This window comes from Eulemur rufifrons, chromosome 23, assembly GCF_041146395.1.
Source record: "Eulemur rufifrons isolate Redbay chromosome 23, OSU_ERuf_1, whole genome shotgun sequence".
Taxonomy (NCBI): domain Eukaryota; kingdom Metazoa; phylum Chordata; class Mammalia; order Primates; family Lemuridae; genus Eulemur; species Eulemur rufifrons.
The window spans coordinates 43713-71522 of NC_091005.1; the positions used below are offsets into that span (position 1 = coordinate 43713).

Consider the following 27810-nt stretch of genomic DNA (forward strand, 5'->3'; position numbering starts at 1 on the left):
ATGCCCAACTGTCTGTTTTTTTTTTTTTTTTTTTTTGAGACAAGGTCTCAGTGTGGCCTGGGCTTGAGTGCAGTGGCGTCATCACAGCTCACTGCAGCCTCCAAGCCGTCCTCCGCCTCAGCCGCCCAGTAGCTGGGACTACAGGCACCACCACGCCCAGCTAATTTCTTTTTAACTTTGTAGAAATGGGGTCTTGCTCTGTGCCCAGTTCTGGTCTTGACCTCCTCGGCTCAAGTGGTCCTGCCTCGGCCTCCCCGAGTGCTGGGATTACGGGTGTGAGCCGCCGCGCCCGGCCAGCCTTACTTCTTTAAGAGGCCGGAGGCTCGGGCTGGATAAACTCTGGTGAGGACACACACACGATCTTCTCTGTCCTCAACGTTTAAAATGTTGCCAGGCATCCCTGTTCTGGGCGAGGACCGCTCGAGCTGGGGGCCTACGTGGGCTTCCACGCAGGGGTGCTGGGCGGACCCCCTGCTGATAGGGAACTGCGGGGCCCGGGCCCCCGCCTCCCTCCCCACCCTGCAGCCGAGGCTGCCGCACCCTGGAATGTCGCCAGGCCCCCCTGTCCTGCTTGGGTTATTGCTGGACACTGGGGGTCCCGGGGCAGCTGGTACTTGGAAGGTGGTTTCTGAGACCAGATCTGTGTTGTCTGCAGACACCTGGGTGTCTGTGTGTGTGTGTGTGTGTGTGTGTGCATACATGTCTGTGTGTGCGTGTGTCTGTGTGTATGTGTATACATGTCTCTATGTGTATATGTCTGTGTGCATGTGTATACGTGTCTCTATGTGCACATGTATGTGTGCATGTGTGTATGTCTCTGTGCACATGTATGTGTGCATGTGTGTGCATGTGTGTACATGTCTGTGTGTAAATGTGTCTGTGTGCACATGCATGTGTGCATGTGTATACGTGTCTGTGTACGTGTCTGTGTGTAAATGTGTCTGCGTGTGCATGTGTGTGTCTGTGCATGTGTCTGTGTGCACGTGTATACGTGTCTGTGTCTGTATGTCTGTGTGCATGTGTGTATGGGTCTCTGTGTGAACGTGTACACGCACACATGTACACGTGTGCATGCATGTGCACATTTGTGCATGTGTGTGCAGCAGGCAGCTGGTGTGGGGTGTCCTCTTTTTTCTCGCTGAGAAATGGCTGTTCCCCACCAAAGCGGGTGCTAACGGGAATGTCTCTGGTGCGTTAAACGCGCTGCCTGTCGTCGTGTTGTGTTAATGGTCTTCTCTGCGCGTGGGGGAGGGCGGGGGCCGTGATGAAGCAGACTGACGCCTTAATGTCCTGTAGCCACCTCAGAGTGGCCGGATGCTCGCGTGTGACCAGACTGCCGACGGGGACGTGCCCGGCAAGCCACCTGCAAGAGGGCTGTGGGGTGGGCACCAGCTCCAGCTCGAGGGAGAGGACCCCGGGGCAGGGCAGGGCCAGGCCAGTCACCTGCGCACACGCGTGCAGAGGGAGGCGGGCACTCCTCTTACAGTCACAGGTGTGCACGTGCACCCCGCTGACACACGGTCTCACACACAGATGCCCACGTGTCCCAGTGCGGGGAGGTGGGGCAGGGAGCAGTGAACTGGGGGGTGGGTGCCCTCAGAGGCCAAGGGAGGGCCGAGGGCGTGGTGCGGCCCGGGGTGCCTGTCCCCTGTGAGGAAATGACACCGGGCTGGGGGTCCACATTAGGGAGGGCCCCCTGCACTCACCGGGTGAGTTCTTGGCTTCACGCTGGAAACAATTCGAGTGCAGCCAACTAGCGACAGGAAGTTTATTGAGACGGAGACAAAGATCCCGCCCCACAGACAGGGGAGGAGGGTCCTTCCCCAGCAGGAGGGGACCCTGGGGCAGTGGTCACATCACGTGTTCAAACAGCTGTCGGTGACCAGCAGCGTCCGAGGTCAGGCCAGGGAGGTGGATCTGCCGTCACAGAAACGTGAGTGTGAGGCGTCCTCGGGGTCCCGGCCGAGACTTGCTGGTGACGTGCTGTTTGGGGTGGGGGGTCTGGTCAGGGCCCAGACGGCTGCCCCAAGAGAGCCTCAGCTCACAGAGTAGGGAAACTGAGGCAGAGAGGGCTCAGGCCTTCTGGGTGTTGGGCTTGGGCGCCTGGGAGAAAGGTGGTTCCTTGACTGCCACTGTCCGGCGGGAACGTCCCCACAGCGTGGAGCCGCAGGTAAGGGGGAGGCGGAGGGGACTTCACCCTGGCCACCAACGAAGGGGCATCCAAGATTCTAGGGGCTGCACTGCAGCTGTGGCCTTGGGGACGAGCCGGTCATCGGGGCTCCTGCCGCTGTTCCTCGGGCCTGCGACAGGCCGGGCTTCCCAGAGGTCTGGCTGGGGTCAGAGCCGGCTCTGTCCCCAAGCCGACCCTGCCCGCCCCAGGCCACTCAGGGGGCCTGGCCAAGCCCCAGGCACCTGCTCCTGCTCTGACCGGGCAGCGTGGGCTGCTCGGCTGAGGGAGGGTGTGTGCTCCGGGTGGGCAGACAGCACGGGACACGTGTGTGTTTCCGCCCACGGAGTCTTTATTTCGTTTCCTTTCTCGGTGACACCTCTGGGACCCTCCCGGGACCTGCCCTGGAGAGAGCCCGGCAACCTCAGGGCACTCAGGAGAGGGGGTGCCCGAGCAGCTGTGGGGGTGGCGGGGGCCACCGCCCCATGTGACAGTCAGCCTAGGGCTGGGGACTCCAGCCCAGACGGGCAGTTCTTGATCTGGGGGCTCTGGCCCCTGCCAGGCCCTCGCAGGCGCCGGGTGCCAAGGGCGTGTCTGCCGCGAGGGGGTCCTCGCCGGGCCTGCGGCCGGTCAGGCCGGGTAGAGCTGCCGGGCCAGGTCCCGCTTGTTGACCTTGCCCATCTGGTTCCGGGGGATCTCGGCCACCAGCAGGAGCTCGGCGGGCACGGCGTACGGGGCCAGGACGCCTCTGCGGAGACAAGCGCAGCCTGAGTGAGTCTCAGCTCTGCTGCCCGCGCAGGCGCCCAGGGCCCCGTGAGCACAGAGCTGGGCGCACCTGGCCTGGTGTCCCGGGCACTGCAGTCCCCGTCCGAGGACGCCAGGCCCGCGGAGCGCCTGGACTCCAGCTCCTGCTGCTCACACCCTGAAACTCTCAGTACGTGATGCCTATTTTTTTGTTTTCGACAAAGTAGTTGTTTAATGAAAGCAGCGACCGGCCAAGTAGACTCCTCCCTGCCTTTGTTAGACCGCAGGGTTTAACACCGACTGCGGTTCTGCAAATCCCGGGGATCCGTAATCGCCCAGCTGCGCTGCCCTTGATGAAACAAGGATTCCTACTGTTTGCGAAATCATGTCGGACGAGCCAAAAATATCTTAGCGCTGAGGAGGCAGCAAGCAGGGGAGGCAGGGAGGTGGGGGAGGGAACAGGAGGAGAAAATTCCAGGTGACGCTAAAAGCTTCCTTTCCGAGCTCTCGCTCCTGGGTCTCGCCAGACCCAGGACTTGCTCAGGCTCAGGCGGGACCCTGCACTGCCGGGACAGGTGGAGAAAGGCCCTGGGGGCTTTGGGGTGCGTCTGCAGGGGGGGCCTGGCGGGGCCGAGTGGAGGGACAGTGGAGGGTGCTGGCCTCGGGTGCCAGGGGCTCTGGGACAGGAAGAGCCAGGACTGAGGCAGGGACGGCACTGGGGGTCCGCCCCGGAGTGCGGGAGGGGAGAGGCTGTGCCGGCAGGAGGGCGCACAGGTGGGGCGGGAAGGGCCCCTGTGCCTGCTCACCCGGCGCCGGCCGTGGCTCAGGCTCAGCTGCGGGTCGACCACAGAGTCTCCTGTCCCGAGCGGGGATTTCTCCCCACACCAGGACAGACCTTCCCGAGGGCCGCAGAGGGCTCAGGAGCACAAGCTTTGCCACCTCAGAGGTCGCCTGTGAGCGGACTGTGGGGCGGGAGGCCCAGAGTGCTCCGCCCCACCCGGCACGAGACCGGGTCTCCAGGTCTGCGCCTCGTGGGGGGCAGAGGCCGCGTCCCCGGGGGTCCACGTGGCCAACCCTTCCCGCCTCCTCACTTCCACCTCTGAGAGGGCTGCGGCCCCGGCCCCGTGGGCGCCCTACCTCGCCCGGCCCCGGCCCCGTGGGTGCCCTACCTTGCCCAGCCCCGTGGGTGCCCTACCTCGCCCGGCCCCGGCCCCATGGGTGCCCTACCTTGCCCGGCCCCGGCCCCGTGGGCGCCCTACCTCGCCCGGCCCCGGCCCCGTGGGCGCCCTACCTCGCCCGGCCCCGTGGGCGCCCTACCTCGCCCGGCCCCGGCCCCGTGGGTGCCCTACCTTGCCCAGCCACGTGGGTGCCCTACCTCGCCCGGCCCCGGCCCCATGGGCGCCCTACCTCGCCCGGCCCCGGCCCCGTGGGCGCCCTACCTCGCCCGGCCCCGGCCCCGTGGGCGCCCTACCTCGCCCGGCCCCGTGGGCGCCCTACCTCGCCCGGCCCCGGCCCCGTGGGCGCCCTACCTCGCCCGGCCCCGTGGGCGCCCTACCTCGCCCGGCCCCGGCCCCGTGGGTGCCCTACCTCGCCCGGCCCCGGCCCCGTGGGCGCCCTACCTTGCCCGGCCCCGTGGGCGCCCTACCTCGCCCGGCCCCAGCCCCGTGGGCGCCCTACCTCGCCCGGCCCCGGCCCCGTGGGCGCCCTACCTCGCCCGGCCCCGGCCCCGTGGGTGCCCTACCTTGCCCGGCCCTGTGGGTGCCCTACCTCGCCCGGCCCCGTGGGTGCCCTACCTCGCCCGGCCCCGGCCCCGTGGGTGCCCTACCTTGCCCACTCCTTGAGCTCCCTGTGGGACAGCGAGTGTCCTTCTCGGAGGGTCACCACAGCCGTGACCCGCTGGCCCCAGGTCATATCTGGAACTCCGATCACAGCCACATCTGAGGACAGAGGAACAGGATGGGGCCCTGGGGACCTGGGTGACGTCTAGCCGCAGTCGTGGAGGTGCCCACAGCAAGGCCTCGGGACGCTGCGTCACCCCGAGTGGGGCTGGCGGGTCCTGTAGGGAGGGGTGAGGGCAGCTCCCAAGCGCCCGTCGGGGGCTGGGCATTCTGGGGCTCGGCCTTCCTGCCACTCGGCTGTCTGTGCGGGGCCACGCCGCCTCGGACACGCCCGCTAGCCACGCGCAAGTGGACTCTGCACACGGGACTCGCGTCCTGCTCAGGGCTGGATCTGGCTGTGGGCGCGGTGGCAGTGTCGCCCCCACGGTTCTGGCAGAGCCCCTCGTGCTGTGGCCAGGGCAGGGGGTCCCGGGGGCAGGTAGGAAAGTGTCGCCTTGTCCCCGACTCACGCGCGGAGACGGCCTGGCTGCTCACCTGTGATGCTGGGGTGGCCCAGCAGGTGCCGCTCGACCTCCAAGGCGCTGACTTTGTAGCCCCCACTCTTGATGATGTCCACCGAGGTCCGGCCGCGGATCCAGTACACGCCGTCCCTGAACACGGCCGTGTCACCTGAGGAACCCCGTGCGCGTGTGGTCATGAGGGAAGCTGCGGGCCCAGCAGGGGTGTGGGGTGTGGAGCCCACTGGGCTGGGCCCGGGCCCGGTGGCCTGTGTCCTGTCCTCGACGTGCCCTCGGGACGGCAGGGCTGACGCTCAGCTGGGGACAGGCCGTCGTGTCCTCGCTCCCCAGGCGGCTTCTCGACCATACGTTCTCCTTTCCTGCCCGCGCCCGTGGGCTCCCGGGGTCCTCCGGGGCCTGAGGCTGCTGCTAAGGGGTCACGCCATGGGGCTCCCTCCCTGCTGCCTTCCAAGACCCCCCAGCCCCTCTCCTGGCCCACTGCCCTCAAGCCAGCCCGCAGAAGGGCCACTGTTTGGTCACAGCACCTGCCCGGCCGAGGCCGGAACATGGGGCCACGGAACCCCCAGGACGCTGGGCCCCTGGAAGCGCCGTCCACCCGCCCGGGCAGCAGGTGAGCCAGGCGCTCGCAGTGGGGCCGGGGAGGTCAGAGGCTGCAGACGTCACTCTGCCCATCAGGGAGCGGCGCCAGGGCGGCCCCCGTGGGCCCTGCAAGGAGGCAGCGCGGGCCGGAGGGGGCGGCGGCGTCACCGCGGGCGACCTCCCCTCACCCAGCCCGTACTCGGCCTCCTCGGTGCCCGCCCGCCGGCAGCTCACGGCAGGATCCGCGTGGCAGGGGGGGCTGGCCGGGGAAGGGTTAAGTTTAATTTATCCTGATTTCTATTTAATATCATGCTCTCCCTGCAGGAGCCGGCAGCTGTGAGCTGATTGCGGGCTCTCATTATGCAGCCTGTGTCGCTAATGGCCTGTGACAAAGGCGTGCGGCTCCCAGGCCCTGCCCCCGAGAGCCAATTAAACACACACACTCCCTTCCTGTTCGCAGCACATTACAATGAAATTAAACTGAATTTCAAAATCGCTTTCTCCTAAAGACATCTCTTTACAATAATTAATGCGTGCTTTTCCTTCGCAGCTGAAATATTCATCAGCGCGACTGCCCCCACTCTGCACCGCGGCCCCCGGCGGCCCAGGGAGCCCTGCTGCCGGCAAGATCCGTGGGGTTTTGGCTCCTGAGCTCTCAAAGAGAAAAAACCTGCAGCTTTTTATCTGAGTTTAAAATAAGAGAGCGGCAAAGCAGGTCAGGCTTCCCAGGCAGGACCACCCCGAGGGCTGCCGGGGGCTGGGCGAGAGCAAGACCAGCGCAGGAGTCTGGATTCCCTCCATTCTGCGTCTGAGGGACGCTCATGACAGGATCCACTTGCGTTCCTGGGACGCTAGGAGGCCCCGGGCAGGTGTGCTGCGCACTGGCCACGCCCAGCAGCAGACGGGGCAGGAGCAGGTCCCCTGGGCTTCCAGGCCCCCACCCGTCCCCCACCCCATAGACGTGCGTTTCTGGGCACTGGCCCATTCTGGGGACTCACACATCGCTCGCCCTGCAAACCTCGGAGACGCCCCACGCGCCTGCCTAGCGAGAGTGACCAGGGCACCTTGGAGGCCACACCTGCCACCGCTTCTGCCCCCCTGCCCACGGGACTGGGCGCTGCTGACCACGGCCACCCACGGGACTGGGCGCCGCTGACCACGGCCACCCACGGGACTGCGCGCTGCTGACCACGGCTGTGGGCGGAGAGGGGGAGGAGGATGCACTCCCAGGGCGAGCGAGAGCCCACGAGGGCTCTGGGGTTGCAGGTGGGGATGGGACCGGCAGGGGAGGCAGAAGGACCGCTCGGCGCCCCCACCTCTCAGCAGAGGACCCTCCCTCTGGCCTTCTCCCCAGGCCCCCACTCCACAGGGCTCACAAAGTTCTGGGCATCTGGGTCCCCCCGACCCTAAGGCTGCAGGGGTCTCCATGCGGCCCCACATTCCCCGGGGGAGGCGGCACAGGTGGCCACACACCCCCAGACACCAGCCTCACAGCATAGCTTTGCAGCCTCTCGGGCCACAGGCCGCTGCCCCCTTCCCTAGATCACGGCCGCTCCTCCGATGCGCTCGGGACCCTCACGGGCCCGTCCCGGCTGCCGCGGCCTCCTGGGCTCTGCGCCCCACAGGAGAGCAGGGAGCAGCCACGTTTCCCGCCCTGGGCTGGAGCATATTCAGATGTGGAAATAGGCCTTTCTTTTTGTAAAATATCACCTTAAGGTTATTATAAAATAATGCATGTTCAACACAAAAATTTCAGAAATATAGAAAGGCAAAAACCAAACCAAACCAAACAAGACAGAGAGAGAAGAAAAGGAACCACCCGAATCCCACCGTCAGGAGCGGCGTCCTGGCCGCGCCTTCCAGACACAGCCCAGTGGGCAAGCCCAGCCGACTACACACGTTTCCCGTCTCTGCCGCATGGCCGCGTCCTGCCAGCTTCTCAGAGGACGTGGGCAGGGCAGCCCTGGGCTGTGTCTGGGGAGGGAGCGCGAGGGTGGCAGGCGGGTCCCGCCAGCACTCAGGGGCGCCAGCGCCTTCCCTGACCACGGCACGGCCGGGCTCCCTGGGTCTGGCCGACAGGTCACTCCCCACAGGCCTGTTCGGGCCACAACACAGAGGCAGCGCACGAACCTGGGGGTGACGCGACTAGGGACCGACCACAACGGCTCACGTCACAGCAAGATGACTTCTGACCCCGGGTGGGGGGAGGGGAAGGTTTACGAAGCGAGGCAGGCCGCGTGGTGGGGGGGTGAGACGAGGGCCTTTGGTGCAGAGTCAGGGTGCACCTAGGAGGTGGGGGCCCTGTCCCCTGGGCGGCCAGGCGCGTGGGAGCCTCCTTGCGGGCAGGGGGGCTCCCGGCTCCTGAGGGACGTGGGCCTGCGGAGCCCCCTTCTAGCGGCTGGCGGGAGGCTGGGCGCTCAGCGGGGACTCGGCCCCCCCACCCTCTACCTGCAGCTCGGTGACGCCAGCACAGACTTAACCTGGGGTCCGAGTCACACTCTTGCTCCGCCCTCTCCACTCCCGCGGAGCTGGGTCCTACCTGTTTTGAACCAGCCGTCCGAGGTGAAGGCGGTTCTAGTTTCTTCCGGTTTATCCCAGTACTCTCGGAACACAGAGGGGCCCCTGACCAGCAGCTCCCCTTCCTTCTCCTCGAACCCTGGGGTCACCTGTGGGAGAGAGACGAGCCGTTGGAGCTGGGCGCCCGCCTCCCACGGCAGGGTCTCCGCCCGCACCCTGTGCACCCACACGGGCCGGCGCAGGCCGCTGTCTGCCCACGAGGGCCACACGCTTTCTGAAGTCGACACTCTGTGAAAATGGTTCAGAAACGCAGCTTTCCCCAGGCAGAACCTGGTCACACCAGGGCTCAGGTCCCCCGCTGTCCTTGGCGCTGGGAGCTGTCTGTCACCTCACTGCTCTCAAAGCAGCTGTGAAAAGCAGGTCCTTTCACTGTGTTCTCCAGACCCAAAGATGCCACTGGCCCCAGCCTCAGAGCTCAGGGCCCGGGCTGGACACCAGCCCTCTGTCCCCTTCTAAGCGCTGTGCCCAAGTCCCATCTTCAGGGCGTTTCTCAGACCACGGAGCACAGAGGAGAGCAGCTGCCCACGGCCTTGCCCACGGCCTTGCCCACGGCGACTGCGGCAGCTCAGAGCTGGCAGCGCCCACCCAGGGCCGTCTGACACTTACTGCTTTGCATGGCATCATGGAAAGAGGGAACATTCCGTGGTGAGGCCAGGTGAGGCCCGAGAGTTCAAGAATGACTAGAGGCTCCCGTTAAACACCCGGGACCTGACAGGGTCGCAGGAGGCACAGAATCCCAGGACTCCTCCACTGTGACCACGGCGGGTGGGAGGGAGGCCTTACGTGACACGGAGCCGGGGCTTCCTGCCATCCCAGGAGGGGACCGTGAGCCAGGGGAGGCCTGACAGGGCAAGTCCCGCAAAGACACCAGCCGAGGCCCCTGCCCACAGGTAAGGGGGGTGGGGCCTCTGTGCTCAACTGCGACAGCGGCTGACCGTGACCCGGGAGGCTGGTACCCACGAGCTCACTGAGGCCCATCACCCGCCATCTGGAATGTCCTGCATCAGAGAGAGGACTCATCTCCTCATTTTGAAAAATCAGGGACTTGTTGAAGGAGGCACCTCCACACGGGGTGTGGCCTGCTGTGGGGCCTGGGGAGACGTTTCCGTGGGTGAACCAGACGCCAGCTTCCTGACGCCACCCCGGCCTTTCACAGAACTGCACAGCCCGCTGGTGTGCCCCAGCCACGGCGTCCAGCCACGGCCGCCCCTCCAGCCACGGCGTCCAGCCACGGCCGCCCCTCCAGCCGCGGCGTCCAGTGCTACCCGAGGGGCTCACGCCGACAGCGGGGCCTCAGAACCCTCGGGAGAGGCCGGTGGCCGAGCCGGCCACAGAGGAGGAACAGCTGAGACGAGAACTCGCAACTCCTTGATCTTCCAAAATCTTCTCAGGGTGACGTCATCGAGTATGCGTAGTGTCTAGTGTGGATGGTGGCTTCAGAGAGAATAATGTCCTTTTAAATCCAAATTCCATTTCCCAATAATCCCCAAACTTTTCTCCATGACTTGAGGTCCTTCCGGAAGAGCAGACCCTCAGCTGCTGAAACCCTCGTCGAGACAAGACGACGTCTCGCACCCATGTCACCGTCAGTGACACATAGCTCGGAGCCACCGCCGATGTCTGCAGCAGTGTGTCCGGGAGCTTGTGTACCTCGGCGAATCCGCCACACCCGCCCTGGGGGTCAGGGGTCAGTGTCGGCTCGGGCTGGGTGCGGCTGTGCTAGGTCAGTACTGTCAGCAGGACGCCCGTCTGCAAGGACGCGGCTCTTCTGTCTCGGGCTGTCCCTTGGCCAAGGCCGCAGTGACCATGTCGGAGCTTCCCCAACAGACAGTGCTGCTGGGAGGGGCCAGGTGGGCCACGCCTGGGGAGGGTGTGAGCAGGCAGGGGACCGGCAGGGCGAGGATGGGACAGGAGCGACCGCCCTGAGCAACCAGCCCGCGTCTCCCTCACCCGGGAGGGCTGGGCCTGCTGGTGAGGACTCGGGGAAGAGACGGCGTGTGCGACCGCACTGGGTGGGCTTCTAGCCCTGCGGCAGGGGGCCGCCCACCCCACCAGCGCAGACAGGCGTGGCCTACCTTGGTCTCCCTCTCATTCCCCTCGGCGTGGATGACGTAGGGGCAGCCTTCCTTCTGTGGGTTCTCAGAGACGATGCGCACCTCCACCCCGGGCAGCGGGGTCCCCACGGAACCTGCAGGAGGGAAGAAGGTGGGGTTAGAGGGGTTTGGAGGAGAGACCCCCCACATGGCGCGGGCACCGTGGTGGGCTCCTGTGTGTTCGTGCGTGTGGGAGCCACAGGCCGCGTGTGCCAGAGGTGCACAGAGGCCGGGTGACGCCACAGTGACGGCCCGCGGCAGGCGGTCACAAGCTCGCCGTGCGTCGGGCAGGTTCCGAACGCTTCACACATCACTTCCCAAGTGATTCCAGAAGCCTCCAGTGTCAGCTCCGTGTTTGCTACACCTGCCTGGCCGGGGGGCGCCGGCACCGCACCCGGACGACCCCGGGGCCGTCTGTGAGGGGACTGACGGGGGCCAGGGACGGAGCAGGCTGGGGCAGCACTCACCCACGGCCCCACTGCGCCTCACTTACCAGGCACCCGGGGTCTGCTCAGTGTATCCGCCCACCTGAGCCGTCCCAATGTGGCCACAGTCACACCTCACACCGGGAAAGGTGAGGCCCCGCCCGGCACATGTGAGGGCCGCGGTGGCCCCGCTCTGGCCGTGGCTTGGGCCCCTGGTGGGACAGTGGAGGCTGCTTTCAGACAGTGACCTGGTCGTGTAACACCAGGTGCTGGGGCAGGACTCACTGTCACCCAGCTGTTGTGGGACACACATGGCATGGGACACGCATGGCATGGGACACGCATGGCATGGGACACGCATGTTGTGGGACACGCATAGCAGGGGACACGCATGTTGTGGGACACACATGGCATGGGACACACATAGCATGGGACACGCATGGCATGGGACACGCATGGCATGGGACACGCATGTTGTGGGACACACATAGCATGGGACACGCATGGCATGGGACATGCATAGCATGGGACACGCATGTTGTGGGACACGCAGTGTGGCTGGGTGGGGGCTCCAGCTCTGGCTGATGAGCATGTGGCACTAAATTGCCCCCGGACCCGGCCAGGGCCGCCGCTCTGACGGCTGGGACACCAGGCCGCGCTCCACGAGCCTCCTGCTGCCCTGTCTCATGGCCCGGCTGTGGCAGGCGGACCGTGGCTTCAGCTCCTGTGACCGCAGCCTGTGGTCACCTGCAACCTGCCTGTGTGTGAACGGCCCAGGACACGGCGCTAGCGGAGCACATAAGTGGGAGGAAGAGCGAGGCTGCGTGGGCGGGGGGAGAGCTGACCGCCGCGCCGGCCGGGGCCGGGTCTGCACTCCCTGCTGCAGCGGCTGCTCTGCTCCTGCGCGGGCACGAGGTCGGGGTGCAGTGCTGGGAGGCACGGCCCGAGCTCCAGGAAACTCCACACGGCAGCCGACTGATCACCCGCGAGGCTGCCGCAGGGTTTCCTGAAGCCCCCGAGACAGAGTTCCCTGAGCGCGGCTCCCGCCGTCGAGCAGACGCGATGGTTCCATCTGGAAGCTCTTCTCCAACTGGAGTTCAGAATCTTACGCGGGACGCACCGTCCCTCAGACACGAACACCTGCCCCGGCTCCCGTTCCCTCCGAGCCCCCGTCAGCCGCGAGACACCTGCTCAGGCCTCGAGCTGTGCCCGGGCTCCTGCCCCAGCAGGCCGGGCCGCCGGCCGCAAGCTGCCCCTCGGCCCTGGAACACAGGGGGGACGTGGGACCAATGGGAGCCTCGGGTGGGGAAGGCACGTGGCCGTCCCACGCTGCCCGGACCCTCTGCCTCGGCCGAGAAGGTTCTGGGACAGTGTCTGGACACAGCAAGAAGCAGGCGCAGCGACGCTGCCGTGAGAGCCCGAGGGAGCGGCCGCCTGTCACAGCAGTGGGGATGGCACCGTCACTCGTGACAGCCGTCGCTCTTAGCTCGGCTGTGAGCTCTCCCCAGACAGCTAACGGGCCCACGGCCGCCGTCCTGGTGCCTGGACCCAAGGGAGGGAAGCAGCCGACAGGCCGGGAGTCCCTGCAACGCTGGGCCTCCGACCTCAGCTGCGGTCAGAGTGAGCACGCGCACGGCCCCTCGTCTCGGGGACGCAGGGAGGCCGACACGGCAACGCACGCACCGTTCACCCTCCACACGGCTTCTCTCTCTCCCTGGCCCTTCCGCCAGCCCAGAGCTGGAAACAAACCCGCAGACTCAGAGGTCAAGACCGTCCCAGGCAGAGCCAGCGGGGCCTGGGAATTAGACCAGAGCCCAGAACGTGGGGAAAACCCCGCTTCGACCCTGCTGCTCCAGAAACGCGGCTCAGGAGGCTGCCAACAGGGTCTCTGAGGCGGCGCCTGCCTCTCCGCCTTGATGATGATGGAGCTTTTTAATCCCACTGAGCTGCCCCCCCAAGGACGAGCACTGCGCTGCGTGTGAGCAGGTGGCAGTGTGGACTCGGGGACAGGCTCGGGCTCCCCTCACTCTCACTTCCAAACTGCGCCTGCCTCTGCCCTGGACAAACCGGAGTGGACTCAACGCCCCTGCCCACCACGCCCACCGTCTCTCCCCCCGCCACGGGCACGGCGTGGCACCTGGACTCGATGCCCCTGGGAGGCCCCGCCACTGCCGTGTCTGGAGTGGGCGGCGGCCATCAAAGCGTTCTGCCCTGAGAACACGTGCCCGCACCCGTGTCCTGGGCACCCGCGGGTAATGCAGGCAGGCGCCTGTGTGAAGGGCACCGTCCCTGCCACCCTGCCCTGGACACCTGCCCAGAGGGGACGGGTCGTAGCAGATGGCGAGGGCCCCAGAGGGCTCTCCTGGCCTGCTGGCCTGTCCCGGGGGCCGAGACTGGCCCACCTGAGGGCTCAGGGCCAAGCGGGGGAGGGGCACCGCTGCGGGAAGGGCTCCTACCTGGCAGGCGAGCGGCGCTCAGGGGGCCAGACAGGGCCATGCCGACCTCCGTCATCCCGTACCTCTCCAGCAGGGTGTGCCCCGTGATGTCCTTCCACTTCTCCAGCACGGGCAGGGGCAGGGCGGCCGAGCCCGAGACCATCAGCCTACGCAGCACAACCAAAGGCAGCCTCAGCTTCCGAGAGCGCAGGGCCCTCGCATGCAAACACGACGCTTCTGTGTACGTATCGATACAATGAAACACAGCCCACGAGAAGCGTCCTTCACCCAGCATCAATATGCTTTTTCTTTTTTTTTTTTTAAACTAGAGACGGGGTCTCGCTCTTGCTCAGGCTGGTCTCGAACTGCTGAGCTCGAGCGATCCTCCCACTTCGGCCTCCCAGACTGCTGGGATCACAGGCGTGAGCCACCGCGCCCGGCCAATACATTTTAAAATTCTTGATAAAAACTGTAGTGTACTAAAACCTAACTTCATTTTTTGAAAAATAATGTTATGTATATTTTAGAATGAAAATAGGTCTTCAAAAAGGATGAATGGTTAATCAAGACAACAAAATATTTTTAGAGTCTTTGGTAGCACTCTTTGCAAATAATTAATATGCTGTTCACAAACAATCCTAAAAAACAGCGATAATGGCACTAACAAAGACAACACCCTTAGTTTGTGGATATTGTCACGTTGAGGAGCCGGGAGCCAGACGCACCCCCAGGAGCTGAGCGCCACCGAGCCAGACGACGCTCGGGGAGGCTCGCGGGCCACAGCGAGGACAGGATGTTCATGTCACGTCCGTGAGCTCCTGCCTCCTCTCCATCGGCACCTCACTGAGCTGCCACGTGCAGAAGGGAAGACCCTCTTGTCTGCAGCATGAGCCGAGTGGTGCCAGCCACTGTGTCCCCTCTGCGGGGTGCTACCCAGTGCCCCCCCACAGCCAGACCAGCTGACCAGTCTCCTAACCTGTCGCCAGAACCCCCCAATGCTCCCCCACTGCCTCGCTCTTGCCTTGGTTCTTTAGATGCGGCAAAACGTGCTACTGAGCCCTGGACGCCCTGTCGGCCCTGCCCAGCCCCCGGCGTGTCCACAGGGGGTGGGTCCCTCCCTGGACTCTCAGGGGGTGGCCAGAGCGGCCAGGGCAGAGCACGGGCCGAGTGCCGCGGGACGTCTCTGCAGACAGGGAGCAGAGCGATGCACAAAGCGCATCTGAGCGGGACTCAAGGTCCCTGCCGTCCAGCGGGAGCCTGTTCGCTTCCTGCTGGGTGCTGCCCCGTCACCTGTCCCGCTTGCAGAAGAGGAAGAACATCCCACCCGGGCCTCTGCTGGTAACACGGGTCCGTCAGGGGTGTGGGGATTCACCGAGCTACACGCTCACGCCTGCGCCTCCCAGTTAGCGAGTCACACGTCGATTAAGAGAGGGAGGAGAAACCCACCGTGTCTGCAGGCTCATCAGGGAACGCAGAGCAAACTGCGCCGCTGAGTGACCCCAGAGACCCAGCTTGGCACCGCGGGGACAGGTGTCTGCCCAGGAGCCAGGGCAGGGCAGCACGTGCCCGTCGGGGAGAGGGACACACAGCAGGCGGGAGCCGGGCACGAGCGCGGGTCGGTCTGTCGTCCTCTGTCCGTGCCCGGGTCCTACCATAGCGCAGGTTGAGACAGAGACAGACAGAGACACAGACAGAGAGACGGCAAAGTAGAGAGACAGAGACAGGGAAGCCAGAGAGACAGACAGGAAGTGGATGGACAGAGAGACACAGACAGATACAGACAGACGGAGAGAGATACAGACACTGAATATGGACAGATGGACGCAAAGACAGAATCTACAGATACAAATAGTGATCGACAGAGAGAGGTGTATGGATGCATCGTTTGGAGGGGATGAAAAACACAGCTTCCTAAAACCGAGTGGAACCGAGTCACTAGAATTAAGTTGTACAAGCTGATCCTCAAGGACTTTCTGAGCGGGAAAGCGGGCTCTTTTCATTTACCTAATTTTTTCTTCACACACTGCACGCACGAAATCTCGGACGTGTGGCTGGGTGAAATGTTCGTCATAGTAATCCATCAGTTTGGTGTAGATTGTAGGCACTGCCATAAATACATTAATCCGTGGAGTTTCAGAACTTAAGAACTTTTCCCAAACCTGAAGCAAAAAAAGGAAGTGTCCAGTCAGAGACAAGGAAGCCAACGCGGTGCCAGGTGTTTCCCGGTCCCTGGCCGTGTTCGTAACCGGGGCCTCTCCTTACGGTGACACTGACACGTCCACACGGCCCCAGCTGAAAGGGCTGCCCCAGGCCACGGACCCCTCCCCCGGGGCCACCCTGTAAGGGACACCGTGCCTGGCCCGTGGGGAGGGGCAGCAACTGGACAGGCAGATACCATTACCAGTCCCAAATTAGCGTGATTCAAGTTAAAACTCTTTGCCAAGACTGTCCAAGAGAAGTGAAACAGCAAGCCGGAGCCGGGGGAAAGACTCACGGATATATTTCTGACAAGAGCCTTGCGCAGAATCCATGAAGAACACCCACAGGTTAGCAACGGACAGATAATCTAACCGAAACGTGGGCAAGAGACTCGAAGAGTCACGTCATGAAAGGACACGTGTGAATGACCAATGAACACATGAAGTGTCCGACATCATCACTCACCAGAGAAACGCAGATTTTACGACGACAGAGAGACAGCGTCACGCACCCACCAGTGGGACCACGCTCAGACACGCGTGCGCAGCAATAGCTGCTCTCACACGCTGCCCACGGGACTGAGACACGGACGACACCTGGAGCACGGTTTGGCTGCTTCCTACAAAGTTAGACGATGCTAACCGATGACCCCGCGACGCGACCCTGGTGTTTACCCAGAAGAAATGAAATCACCCGTCTGCAAAGAGACTTGTGCGAGAATGTTCCAGCAGCTTTATTCGGAAACCCACGAACTGGAAAAGCCCAAAGTCCCATCGACAGCGGATCGGAGGCGCCACTGCGGGACTCAGGAAGAAAAGGGACTGACCTCTGACACGTGCGTTCCGTACGGTTCTGGATAAATTTTGAGATTTTGGATAAATCTTAAAAACATGTCAGAGAAAGAAGCGAGACACAAACTCTACGATTCTGTTTAAACGAAGGCCAAGAACAGGAAACCAGCTCACGTAATAAACGTCAGAAGGCCGGGCCGCGGCGGCGAAGGAGTGTCGAGGGCAAGGACGATGTCATGGCCTGGCGGGGCTGGCACAGCGGAGCCACCAACACGCTCCAGCGGCTCGTCAGCCCCGGGGACTCCACGTCACAACACCCAAGCAAAGGGCAACGAAAGCACATGACCCAGCCACGCCCGCCACAGAGGCCACAGCAGCACGGGGGCAACTCGGAGTGCGGGTCAGGACGGGGCAGGCGGGACCCCACACCGGCAGCGTCCCGTCTGTGTGTCCGGTGCGGCTGACCCTGCTCGCAGAGCTGCGGGATGAAACTGCTTCCTGAGGAGTCCTGGTGGCACCCTGCACGGCCTGGCACCATCACACGTGACAGTGACACCATCTCCCAAGCTCAGCGTCACCCCCCGGCGCCTGGGCTCCTTGCAACAGCCTGTGGCACAGGGCCGCCATCTGCCCACCCAGGGCTTGCTTTAGCACCACGAGCGCTCGGAGAGGGAAGCAGAGTGGCGCAGACACGGACCGGACCAGTGCCAGGCCCGAGAGCGGAGGCTCCTTTCCTCACAGGCCGCGCAGGCAGGACAGGAGGGAGGACGGCCCGGGAAGCTGTCCCTGCACCCGAGGACTGGGCGTCTCAGCCAGGCCCCCTCGAGCAAGCACTCACGTGGCCCCGCGAGTCCTCTGGAGCTACGGAGGGACAGAGCACACACAGTCACGGTAAAGTGACAGACAGAGAGCACACGCAGTCAGTGCAGTGACAGACAGAGAGCACACGCAGTCACACTGCAGTGACAGACAGAGAGCACACGCAGTCACACTGCAGTGACAGACAGAGAGCACACGCAGTCACACTGCAGTGACAGACAGCACACGCACAGTCCAACAGCAGTGACGGCACCGGCGGATGAAGGACGCTGACCTGTCCCCACCGTCACACACAACACCTGACTCCCAGCTGCTGCTCCGGGAACCACTCCCAGCCGAGAGGGCCTGGCCCTTCCTGGAATCTACCGAAGTGACCCCAGAGGGCACCTGCTGCCCTAAAGCGAGGCGCTGAGAGCAGCATCCTACTCTCCATGACGCCACCCACTGTGGGGCCTCCGAGGACTGCAAGCTCGGAGCCCTGCCCGCGGTGGCTCGGACGCTTGGCCCCTCCAAACCCGTGTGGAAACTGACCCCGTGCTGGCGGTGGGCCCGGCGGGAGGGGTCTGGGTCGGAAGGGGGCAGATCCCTCAGGCTCAGCCTGTGTGGGCTCCTGATCCAGATTTCCTGGGGCTCAGGGCCGGGAAGCGGGGGCCCTCCGTCTGCGCACGGTGGGGTCACAACTCTTACCCTGTCACAGTTGCTCTATTGTAGTATCACTTGTCAATCGCTTACCGTGCCTGTTTATGAATTAAGCCTCACCCTAGGTACGTGCAGGAGAAAGCGCGTGACAGGCTCGTACCATCCGTGGCTCCAGGCACCCAGCGGGGGTCCCGGGAGGTCTCCCCCGTGGATAAGGGGGCCGACTGTGCCCAAGGCGGCGCGGGGGCCCGCCCCTGACTCACCCGCTGGGCACTGAACTCGGGCAGCATCACGCAGGCCGCGCCCACCCAGAGCGGGCAGAGCAGCTTGTTGACCACGCCGTGGACGTGGTGCAGCGGGAGCACGTGGAGGATCACGTCGTCCTTCGTCCACGCCCACTTGTGGACCAGCCCGGTCACCTGTGGGGACAACAGCACAGCCTGGAGCAGGAGCGCGAGGCCACCACCGCCGCCCCACGCGCAGACCCGACTCCCACGTGGGCGCCGCTCGCTGCCAGCCGAGGGAAGGAACAGCAGACGGCGGCTCTTTGCTGTTCCTCCCACCACAGAGTCTAAAAGGGGACGACGGTGGATGCCCAGGATCCGCCAGGAGGCCTGTGCGCCCCAGGGACGCCCAACAGAGCCACACGTCCCCGCAAGCTCAGGGGTGGCGGAATGGACTTCGCAAGCACCCAGGCGGGCAGAGGTGTGATTTCAGCACCGCCCAGGCTCGGGGCCCAGCCCCGGCCACCACGAGGGGCCCAGCATCTGTCCCTGCTGGGCTCCCGCGGAATCCGCCCTGGAGGCAGGGCCTGGGCACACTCTCGGCTCTACTGAGGAGCGTGTGAGACGCCCCGTCTGAGTCCCCGTGGGGCAGCAAGCGGGATCCCCACTCTCCTCGGGAGGGAGGAGTCCGTCTCTCCAGACAAGCCCCTCCGGGGAGGGGAGGACACAGGAAGCGCGGCTGTTCACAAACGCAACCTGCTTTCAGGTTGCCCAAATAAATCCTGGTTTTGGGTCCTAATCCCACATGCCAAGTACCCCCCATCATACACAGCCGTCCCTCCTGACCTGAACACGTCACCCAGTCCTGGTGGGGCCACTCAGGGGACCCCGCGTCCCTCTATACCTGGTGCTCCACCCCGACCCCTGCTTCCTGTGTCCGGCTGGTGGCCACACCCTATGGCCAGCTGTCGCCAGGCATCCCACACAGGGTCATAGGGCGGTGACCGCCACAAACGGCCCTACAGAGAAAGATGAACAGGAAAGCGCTTTCGGCCTTGAGACCCAGCCCAGACTGACGCCATCGCAGCCTGGGGGGGGACGCAGCAGACCCCGCTGTGGCTGCGGCTCCCGCCTGCCCGACACTCACCACGGCCGCGACGTTGCCGTGGGTGGTCAGCACGCCCTTGGGCCTGCCCGTGCTCCCGCTGGTGTAGATGAGCATGGCGCCCCGGTCGCTCCACTCCTGCTCCTGCACCTGCCCCTCCGCCGGCTCCCCGGCCGCCCCCTCGTAGACGGCGGGTGTGAGGGGCAGCAGCGGGACCCCCAGCCTCCTGACCACTGGGCTCAGGCGCCCCACGTGCTCCGGGCCGGCCAGGACCACGGAGCTCCGGGAGTCCTGGATGAAATACTCCAGCTGGGGCTCGGGGTGCTTCCTGTAGAGGGGAACCGCGATGCCGCCGCTCATCCAGGAGGCCCACTGGGCGACCACGTAGGAGACGTCGTTGGAGCACAGGAAGGCCACTCTCTCCTCGCCGAGGTCCCCGCCGGCACAGCCGCGGAGCCTGCAGATCTCCCGGGACAGGTGGAGGCTGCGGTGGTACAGGTCCCTGTACGTGTGGCTGCCGTGCTGGTCAACGATGGCGACTCTGTCCCCAAAGGCCAGTGCTCGGGCGAACACTGGCGCAGCCCTGTCTGCGCGGACCGCCGGGGCTGTGTGCAGGAGGTCCCTTCCTCTGTGTCTCACCGGAGATGGCCGGCAGGAGGCCAAGGCACAGGCCAGGCGCCGGAGGGACAGCGCCACGTGGGGGGCCATCGCTGGAGAAGAGAGAGCACAGCACGTTAGCGCCCACCTGGGTCCGTCCCTAATGTCAGGTCATTAAATATGAAATGTCCGATTTCAGCTCAAAAGTGTAGTTTACTATCTCAAACAAGGAGCAGTACAATTAATCAAAGTCTGCGCCTAAACTATCGACCCAGTTTGGCCATCCTAACAGTAGCTTGTTTACGCCAGCAGCAAAGCCTGGAGCGTCAGTGTGATGAAATCGTGAAAGGCGTTTTCCACAGCTTGTTCAGAATTGAATATTTTTCCGGGCAAGAAGTGGTCCAAAGCCTGGGAGAAGTGGCAGTCAGCTGGGGCAAGGTCTGGTGAATACGGTGGATGACAGAGAGTTTCCAAGTGCAGCTTCTGTGGTTTAAGCAGCATCATTTGTGTGACATGTGGTCGAGCATCATCTTGGAAGGGGACCGGCCTGTCTCTATTGACCGATCTCAGCTGCTTAATCGCAAGTGTCCTCGTCATTTTGTCCAACAGGTTGCCGTAGACATCCGCTGTAAATGACTGACCAGGTTTCATGAAGCTGAAGTGGGTAACACCAGCGCTGGACCACCAAGCAGACACCATTAGCTCTTTTTGATAAATATTCAATTTTGGACTGTGTTTCGGCACTTCATCTTTATCCAACCATTGTGCCGAACACCTGCAATTGTCAAGAAGAATCTATCTTCCAACACATGTAACAACACGGTGTAGAAATGGTTCGCCTGTATGTCGTGACAGCAAAGGCAGGCAAGCTTGGAGACTATTTCTCTTCTGACGCTTGTTTAATTCATGTGGAACCATCTATCCAGCTTCTTTACCTGGCCGATTTGTTTCAAATGGTCCAATATTGTTGGAATAGTGATGTCAAACCTGGCTGCTAATTCACGCGTAGGTTGAGACGGATTCGCTTCCACTACAGCTTTCAGCTCATCATCATCCACCTTGGTCTCAGGTCACCCACGTGGCTCATTTTCAAGATTGAAATCACCAGAATGGAACTTCTCAAACCATCGACGTCCTGTGCGTTCATTAGCCACACCCTTCCCAAACACTTCTTTGATATTTTGAGCTGTCTGCGCTGTATTGGTTCCACAACGGAACTCATATTCAAAAATAACACGAATTTTTGACTTATCCATGGTTTTACAAAAATTGCTCTAAAAAAAAAAATTTGAAAGATAATCACAAGCCAAACTGTGCATCTGAAAGACTGATGTACCCTCACAATTAAAATAAAACAAGAAGTGTCAAAGTGAAATGTCAGAGATATCAACTGCCTCAGTACGTCAGGAAACCGGACATTTCATACTTAACACCCCAAATTCCCAAACAGATGGCGTCTGCCCACGTGCCAGCCGTAAGGTGACACCCTCACACGTGAGATGCTTACACTTACACAACACTTTTGAAATCCAAATGTCCAACACCCCAGCTTTTTATTTAACCTCATTAGTTGAAGGATTTCAAAACCACACGAGGTCTAAAAACAATGAAATAAACTAGGTAAAACCAAGGAGAACCAAATAAATTCAATGTACTTCAGGTAAATTCTGAATAGTGTTACACAGGGGAGGGGAGGATGTTCGATTCCAAACTAAGGGACAACATTGTGACAAGGCCGAGAACCTCCTCTCCCGCGACACCACAGGGCAGGGCGACCCCCAGCCCCACGCTGAGCCCCTGCGGGACCGTTGCTCCACGCTCAGAATGTTCTTTCCCTGAGAAATCCTCACTTTTCCTTCTTTTGTTAACTCGCCAGGGGAAAACTAACGTGTTATTGTTTGTTGCACATACTAAACAGTTTTGCTCTCTGCTCTTAATTTAAAAAACAGATTATACGCAACGCTTTATAATTATCTAACAAAACAAACAAACTCCGCAACAATAAAGACTGTCAGAACCAAATGATGTCTTGTGCGGAGGCTCCCGGGAGGCGTGGCAGGAGGGCTGAATGCAGCCACAGCTCAGCCGCCCACGACCACACATTCCCCTGGATCACCCAGGCAGGGGCCCGGGCACCTCTGGGGTCTCAGGGGACAGGCACCTGCCGCCTCCCACCCAGGCTTCGGGAGCTCCGGCCACCACAGGGAGCCGTACATTCCGCAGCGGGGAGGCGATGGTCAGCAGAGGGGAAAGGAGCACAGGAAGGACCCCCCTCCCCTGCCAGGGCTTCTGTTAACAGGGGAGAGGGCCTGTCGCCTCCAGAGGGACTTCGCACAACCCGACCAGGGGTGGCCACTCACCGCCTGACTTGACACCAGCAAATTCAGACAGGAAACCTCGCTCGTGTCTTTAGCACAACCCCCAAATTAAGAATGTCGTCATAAACCCTAAATTCACAGCAGGTCTGGGGGAGGCTGCGGTGAGCCCACCTGGGAGGGGTTAAGACACGTGCCCAAGGGAGGCACCTGGCGGCCCCAGGGCCACATCGCAGGCCCCTCGACGGGCTTCTGGGGAGGCCGAGCCTCGCTCAGCAATGGGGGAAGACGCTCCCCCATCTCGAAATGAACATGCGGCCAAAACCCTGAAAATCGGCAACGCAAACCCTTTGCTCCATGGCTGTATTTAAACACTCACCATAAGGAAACAGAGATGCACATAAACACACACATACGGGATGTTCAGTCCGGTGGATTCACTTCCTTACGATGTTGAAAAACTGGAACTAAACCAACTGGCCCAGGAGAAGCCCAGGGAAATCACGCTGCGCACACGCTGGTACACGCACACTCGTGCACAGGTACACGCATGGGTGTCAGGCAGCCACTAACCCCAACTGCAGAGCGGCGTGCACTGTACTGATGGGAAAGGCTTCCTGCAACATTACTGAGGGAAAAATATAGTCATAATTCAAAAAAAAAAAAGAGTTGCGGGAGAGCACCCAAATTCACAACATAACAAGAATGCTGGGTAATTTTTGTTTTCTTCTTAGCACTTCCCAATTCTCTCCAAGTTCTCCGCCATAAGCATGTATGATTTTCGTAATCAGAGAAAGAAAGTGTAATGAATGTCATTTATTTTTAAAAAATGAAGATGCTCCAACTTCAACATTAGTATTTTCTTTCATACAAAAAAGAAAGACCAAGAAACTATTTGTTACGGAAGGTGGATAGACAAGGTGTTTGTATTAATAATTATCTACAGCTGTTGCTCTCAAAACAACAGACAAATGCAGGTGAGACGCCAACTTCCTCTAGTTCAAGGGCTCGGCAGAGCCAGGCAGACCACGAGGAACCAAGTTCTGACAAGGCGAGTTCAAGTGCACGCCAAGCCCGCTGCCAAGACACGGGTCCCCCCCTGGGCACTGCCACAAACCCCTCGCCCTGCGACATGGGGCCAGCGTCAAAGTGGCTGGTTGCTGGTGGCAGGAGAGCAGGAGTGGACTGTCCACAGGCTCAGAGCTCAGCGGACCTGCCCAAGTGACGGGCCGGGCCAGGCCAGGCAAAGCCCTCAAAGTGCAGGTCCCTGGGCAGAATCCCGAGCGCTGAATTGCTGGGCATCCGAGAGGTGGCACGACGTGTGGGCTCTGTATGAGACAGTCCCGGCTCCCAGGGAGCCCACGTGGTTCCAGGAGACACCCGGGGCGGGAGGGACAGTAAAGCCTGGACCTGAGGGGCGAGGAGCAGCCAAGCCAACGTCATCTCGGCACCGATGACAGCGACGAGGAAAGTCCTCCCGTCTAAGGCTGTGCTCACACGGGGGTGTCTGTGGAACAGATGCCAGGAAGTGGCGTTGCTGGGCCCCCTTCAGTTTTGGTAAATGTTGCCAAAGTCCCCTCCAAAGAGGCCCTGATTTACTCTCCCACCAAGCGTGTGGGAAACGGGTAGCCCCATGAAACCAGCCTTAAATCTCTCAGGTATGAGACCCTGAACCACCCACTCATAAACCCTTTCAGTACGGAGCTCAAGTCTTCAAGGTCATCTGGATCAGAGCCCTGCCTTGAACAAGCAAAAAAATCTACCCAGGGCAGACGGCTGTGAACACCTCAGGTCCAGAGAGACCCACAGCTCCTGCGGAGACCCCCCCCTTCTAGCCACAGGGACCCTCCCTTCGATCGCGGGGCTCCCCTCACCACCAGCAGCACAGCTTGGAGTGACACTGCCCACCAAACAAAGGCAATGCGGTCAGGGGGCTCCTTCTTAATCAACCGACTTCATGCACCTGTCACTCAGCACGCTGAGCCCCCTGAGGTGAGCAGTGTCACCATGGGGCCATGTGCAAGAACCTGCCAAAAGCTAAGGAATGTGTGTGAGCCTGGACGGCCTCTTGTTGGTAAAGACATCACGTCCTCTAGGATTTGGGAACACAGCTGCTCTCCGATTCCCCCCGGAGGGAGGCGAGACCCCGGTCGGAGCCGTGGGCAGAGGCCCCTGAGTGCTGTAAGCACCAGATTCACAGAGCAGACCAAGACATGGGACCTCTCCGGAACACACGTCCCACCCCAGAGCCAAGAGCAGAGTTTAGAGTCAACGCAGACCTGGACCTGAATGGTCATTCTTTTCATCTAGTTTTTTCACCTAAGCCTTGACTTCCCGTCTACAAGGCGGGATGAGCATGAGACCTGCCTCACGGAGTTCACAGGGAATGATGCCCAGGGGCACGCCGAGTGGAAAACAAACGGCCGCCATCACTGCAGGGCGCTCACCATTGAGCCTGGGACAAAAATTGCTTGATAAGAACGATACTTGCATTCAAATGGAGGGGGCTGGTTTCGAAATGAATAAAATGGCACCTGATCTACCCCACACACCTGACCCAGCCACCCTCAGAACCTGTGTGCAAAGAGGACGCCAGCACTTCCTCTCGCCTGCGACCTCGACCAGGGTGAGGGGCGGTGGCCTCTCCCTGCGGTGCAGGGTCCGCAGCTCAACATGGTGGTCTGGGGAGTTGTTTCCAAAATGTTATATATATATATTTGGAGACAGAGTCTCACTCTGTTGCCTGGGCTAGACTGCTGTGGCGTCAGCCTAGCTCACAGCAACCTCAAACTCCTGGGCTCAAGGGATCCTCCTGCCTCAGCCTCCCGAGTAGCTGGAAATACAGGCATGCGCCACCATGTCCGGCTAATTTTTTCTATATATATTTTTAGTTGTCCAGATCATTTCTTTCTATTTTTTTCTAGTAGATACGGGGTCTCGCTCTTGCTCAGGCTGGTCTCGAACTTCTGAGCTCAAACAATCCGCCCGCCTCGGCCTCCCAGAGAGCTAGGATTACAGATGTGAGCCACCTCACCCGGCCCAAAATTATAGTTTTAAGTAACAGACATTCACATTGCGTTTGTGAGCAGTATTTTCAAGTAAAAAAAAACAAAAAACAAAAAACAAAAAGGGAAAAACACATGCTTGAAACCCATATCCATTTTAGGAAAAAAAATACCATTTTAAAAATATAACCTAGAAGGGTGCCAAGCTATTCCAAACCCACAGTTTAATCCACCAGTTCTGTCTTGAAGACAAGGGAGGCCTGGCCTTACAGGCGTCACAGAACACCGGGCCGCGCCACGTGTCACACCAATCGGGTCGCTCCTCTGCTACAAACCTCCCAGCGCCCGCACAGGCGCCCGGCGCTCTGGTCCTCGGCCCAGCATCGAGCACCCGCGGCCCACACATCAGGTCTCAGCCTTGGGCCCCTGTCGCAAACGTCCCCACTCCTGGGCGGAGAAATCACCAATGCCCCCAACACACAGTTCTCGTTCTTCTGCTAACACTCACCCTCTTCCTTTCTGGCAAATTCCCCATCATCCTTCCAGGCCCAGCCTAAATACCACCTCCTCTTTGACGCCACCCCCCTCTGCAGGGAGTGGCTGCGGGCCCAGCCTGCGGAACACCCGCACTGACATGCCCCCAGGAGCCACCCGCCCCGGGGGCTGCGAACCGAACCTCGAACCTGTGCCCCAGCGCACCCGGAGTAAGCAAATAAAACGGGGCGGGGGCGCTTCCAGGACGGCTCCTGCAGGCCCCGAGAGAAATGGAAACGAACTTATTTTAGACACAACAGAAAACGTTTCACGCTAATGACTGACTGGGCAGCGTCCCCGCCAGGGGGGCACCCGCGGGACTTGGCGGCAGTCGCGGCCCAGGGCGGCCAACAACCCGCCGGGCGGGCGCGCCAGCTGGTGGCGGGGCCGGTGTCCAGACCCCGCCTGCCCGGCCTGGGTGGGGGCCCAGGAGCGGCAGCCCCGCGACGGCCGGGCTGGCTGGGAGCCTGCGCCTGAGGGCGGGGAGGCCGGGGGCGCGCGTGGAGGCCGGGGGCGCGCGTGGAGGCCGGGGGCGCGCGTGGAGGCCGGGGGCGCGCGTGGAGGCCGGGGGCGCGCGTGGAGGCCGGGGGCGCGCTCTACCTCGCCGGTTGGTCCTTCTTGTTCTCCGCTGCCGCTGCGCGCTCACCGGGGTCCGGCAGGGGTCAGGCCGGGGTCAGGCCGGGTCGGGCCGGAACTGCGTCCGGCGCCCAACAGAGTCCCCCGCGCGAAGCGTCCGGCGCCCAAGTGCGTCCCTCCGGGCGCGGCGCCGCGGCGGCGGGTTCCGGGCGGCCCGGCCGTGGGTCCCGCGGCGACCCGGCTGGGCCCGTCGTGGCCGCGCTAACTTTGTCGGGCGCGCTGGCTCCGGCTCCAGACCTCAGCTCCGCGTCACGAGCAGCTTGTCACACGAGATGTGGCCGAAACGACCAGCAGAGCAAGCGCAGGGCCGGGACTGTAGGAGCGAGAACTTCGAAACAACCCGCTAACGTCCTCACACAGCAGGGAACAGCGTAGCCCCTGGAGTAAGAACAAGATCCCCCAAGAAAGAACATTCCAGTGACACGGGAGGTCGTGGAGATTACGACTACATCAGTCCAAGTAAAAACCTCAGTGGAAGTGCTGGGAAATACAGTTAGGGAAATCTCCCAGAAGTGGAACAAAAAGACCAAGAGATGAAAAGCAGGAGAGGAAAGATAAGAAAGTCGGTGGGCCCGATCAGGAGGTCCAATGTGCAAAATATCGTATTTTCAGGAAGGGAGAGCAGAGGGGAGAGGAGTCGTCAAGCATCAGAGAAATTCAGGAAAATTAGCAGCACGAAGGGCCACAGAGTGCCCCGCGCAGGGAGTGAGGTGAGGCCACAGCAGCCAGGCAGACGTCGTCCAGACATGTCAGAACCGGGGTAGAGAAGGCCCTAAGTGCCCGCCTGGCATCGCACTGGGATGCCCAGGGGACACCCAGCCCTGCCGTGGGCCCGCGGGAACCCAGGTCTTCCCCCAAGCAGCTGCCACACCGCAGACTTCCCATGTCCCTTTGTTCCTGGGGCTCAGTCCTCCGACTGCCTCCTTCCTTCCCATCCCACGTCCAGTCCTATTGGCTTCTGCAGATTCTTCCGAAAACTGACCCAGCCAGGTCCCACCATCTCCACTGCGGCCCCCAGGGGACCCTTGCTCCCACCTGGACTCCTGCCGAGGCCTCCTCCTGGCACCCCTGCTGCACCGGCCCCTCAGTGGTCCCCAAGGCAGCTGCAGTGGCCCAGTCACAACCTGCTCAGCACCTACAGGGTCCTGCCAAAGCCCCGAAGCCGCCCTGCCTTGGGCCAGCTCCCTCCTCTCTGGCCTTGTTTCCTATCCGGGGGACCCCAGCCTGACAGGTTGGGCAGATCATCTCCAGGGAGACCAGACTGATAAGGTGCCTTGTGTGTTTACGACACTGAGGAGACTGGAGTAGTGCAAGGACAGTTTGGGGATAGATGAGGGATAAATAAGGGATAGAAAACTAATCAAGAAAATAAGGCAATGATTAAATACTGGGAAAACAGAAAGACGTGTTTCCTAGCAAAGGCCAAGTTATTGTGTTGTACTAGGGGGTTTGGTTGTCAATAGCATTTGCAAAACTACAATAATGTAAACATTTATAACCTAAACATTAACTAACGTGCAAACACTGAGGTTGACCTAAGCAAGTTTCCTGCTGGCTCTGTGGGGAGGGG

The 27810-nt window shown here is 61.7% G+C and overlaps 1 protein-coding gene across 2 annotated transcripts; it reads right to left on the reverse strand.

The window, feature by feature from the left end:
- Nucleotides 1–1783: 1783 nt before the first annotated feature.
- Nucleotides 1784–26275, reverse strand: ACSF3 (acyl-CoA synthetase family member 3). Of its 2 annotated transcripts, none has more exons than XM_069456376.1 (10): nt 26205–26275; nt 19196–19863; nt 18088–18243; nt 15381–15535; nt 13398–13543; nt 10499–10611; nt 8386–8512; nt 5284–5418; nt 4737–4848; nt 1784–2915 (listed from the first exon to the last, which is right to left on the reverse strand). In XM_069456376.1, exons 2-10 carry the CDS (start codon nt 19859–19861, stop codon nt 2798–2800), a joined length of 1728 nt encoding a protein of 575 aa, XP_069312477.1. In that variant the 5' UTR covers nt 19862–19863; nt 26205–26275; the 3' UTR covers nt 1784–2797. The 2 variants fall into 2 exon arrangements, with proteins under 2 accessions (XP_069312477.1, XP_069312476.1); XM_069456375.1 differs by having other exon boundaries at nt 5284–5454.
- Between the last annotated feature and the right edge of the window lie 1535 nt (nt 26276–27810).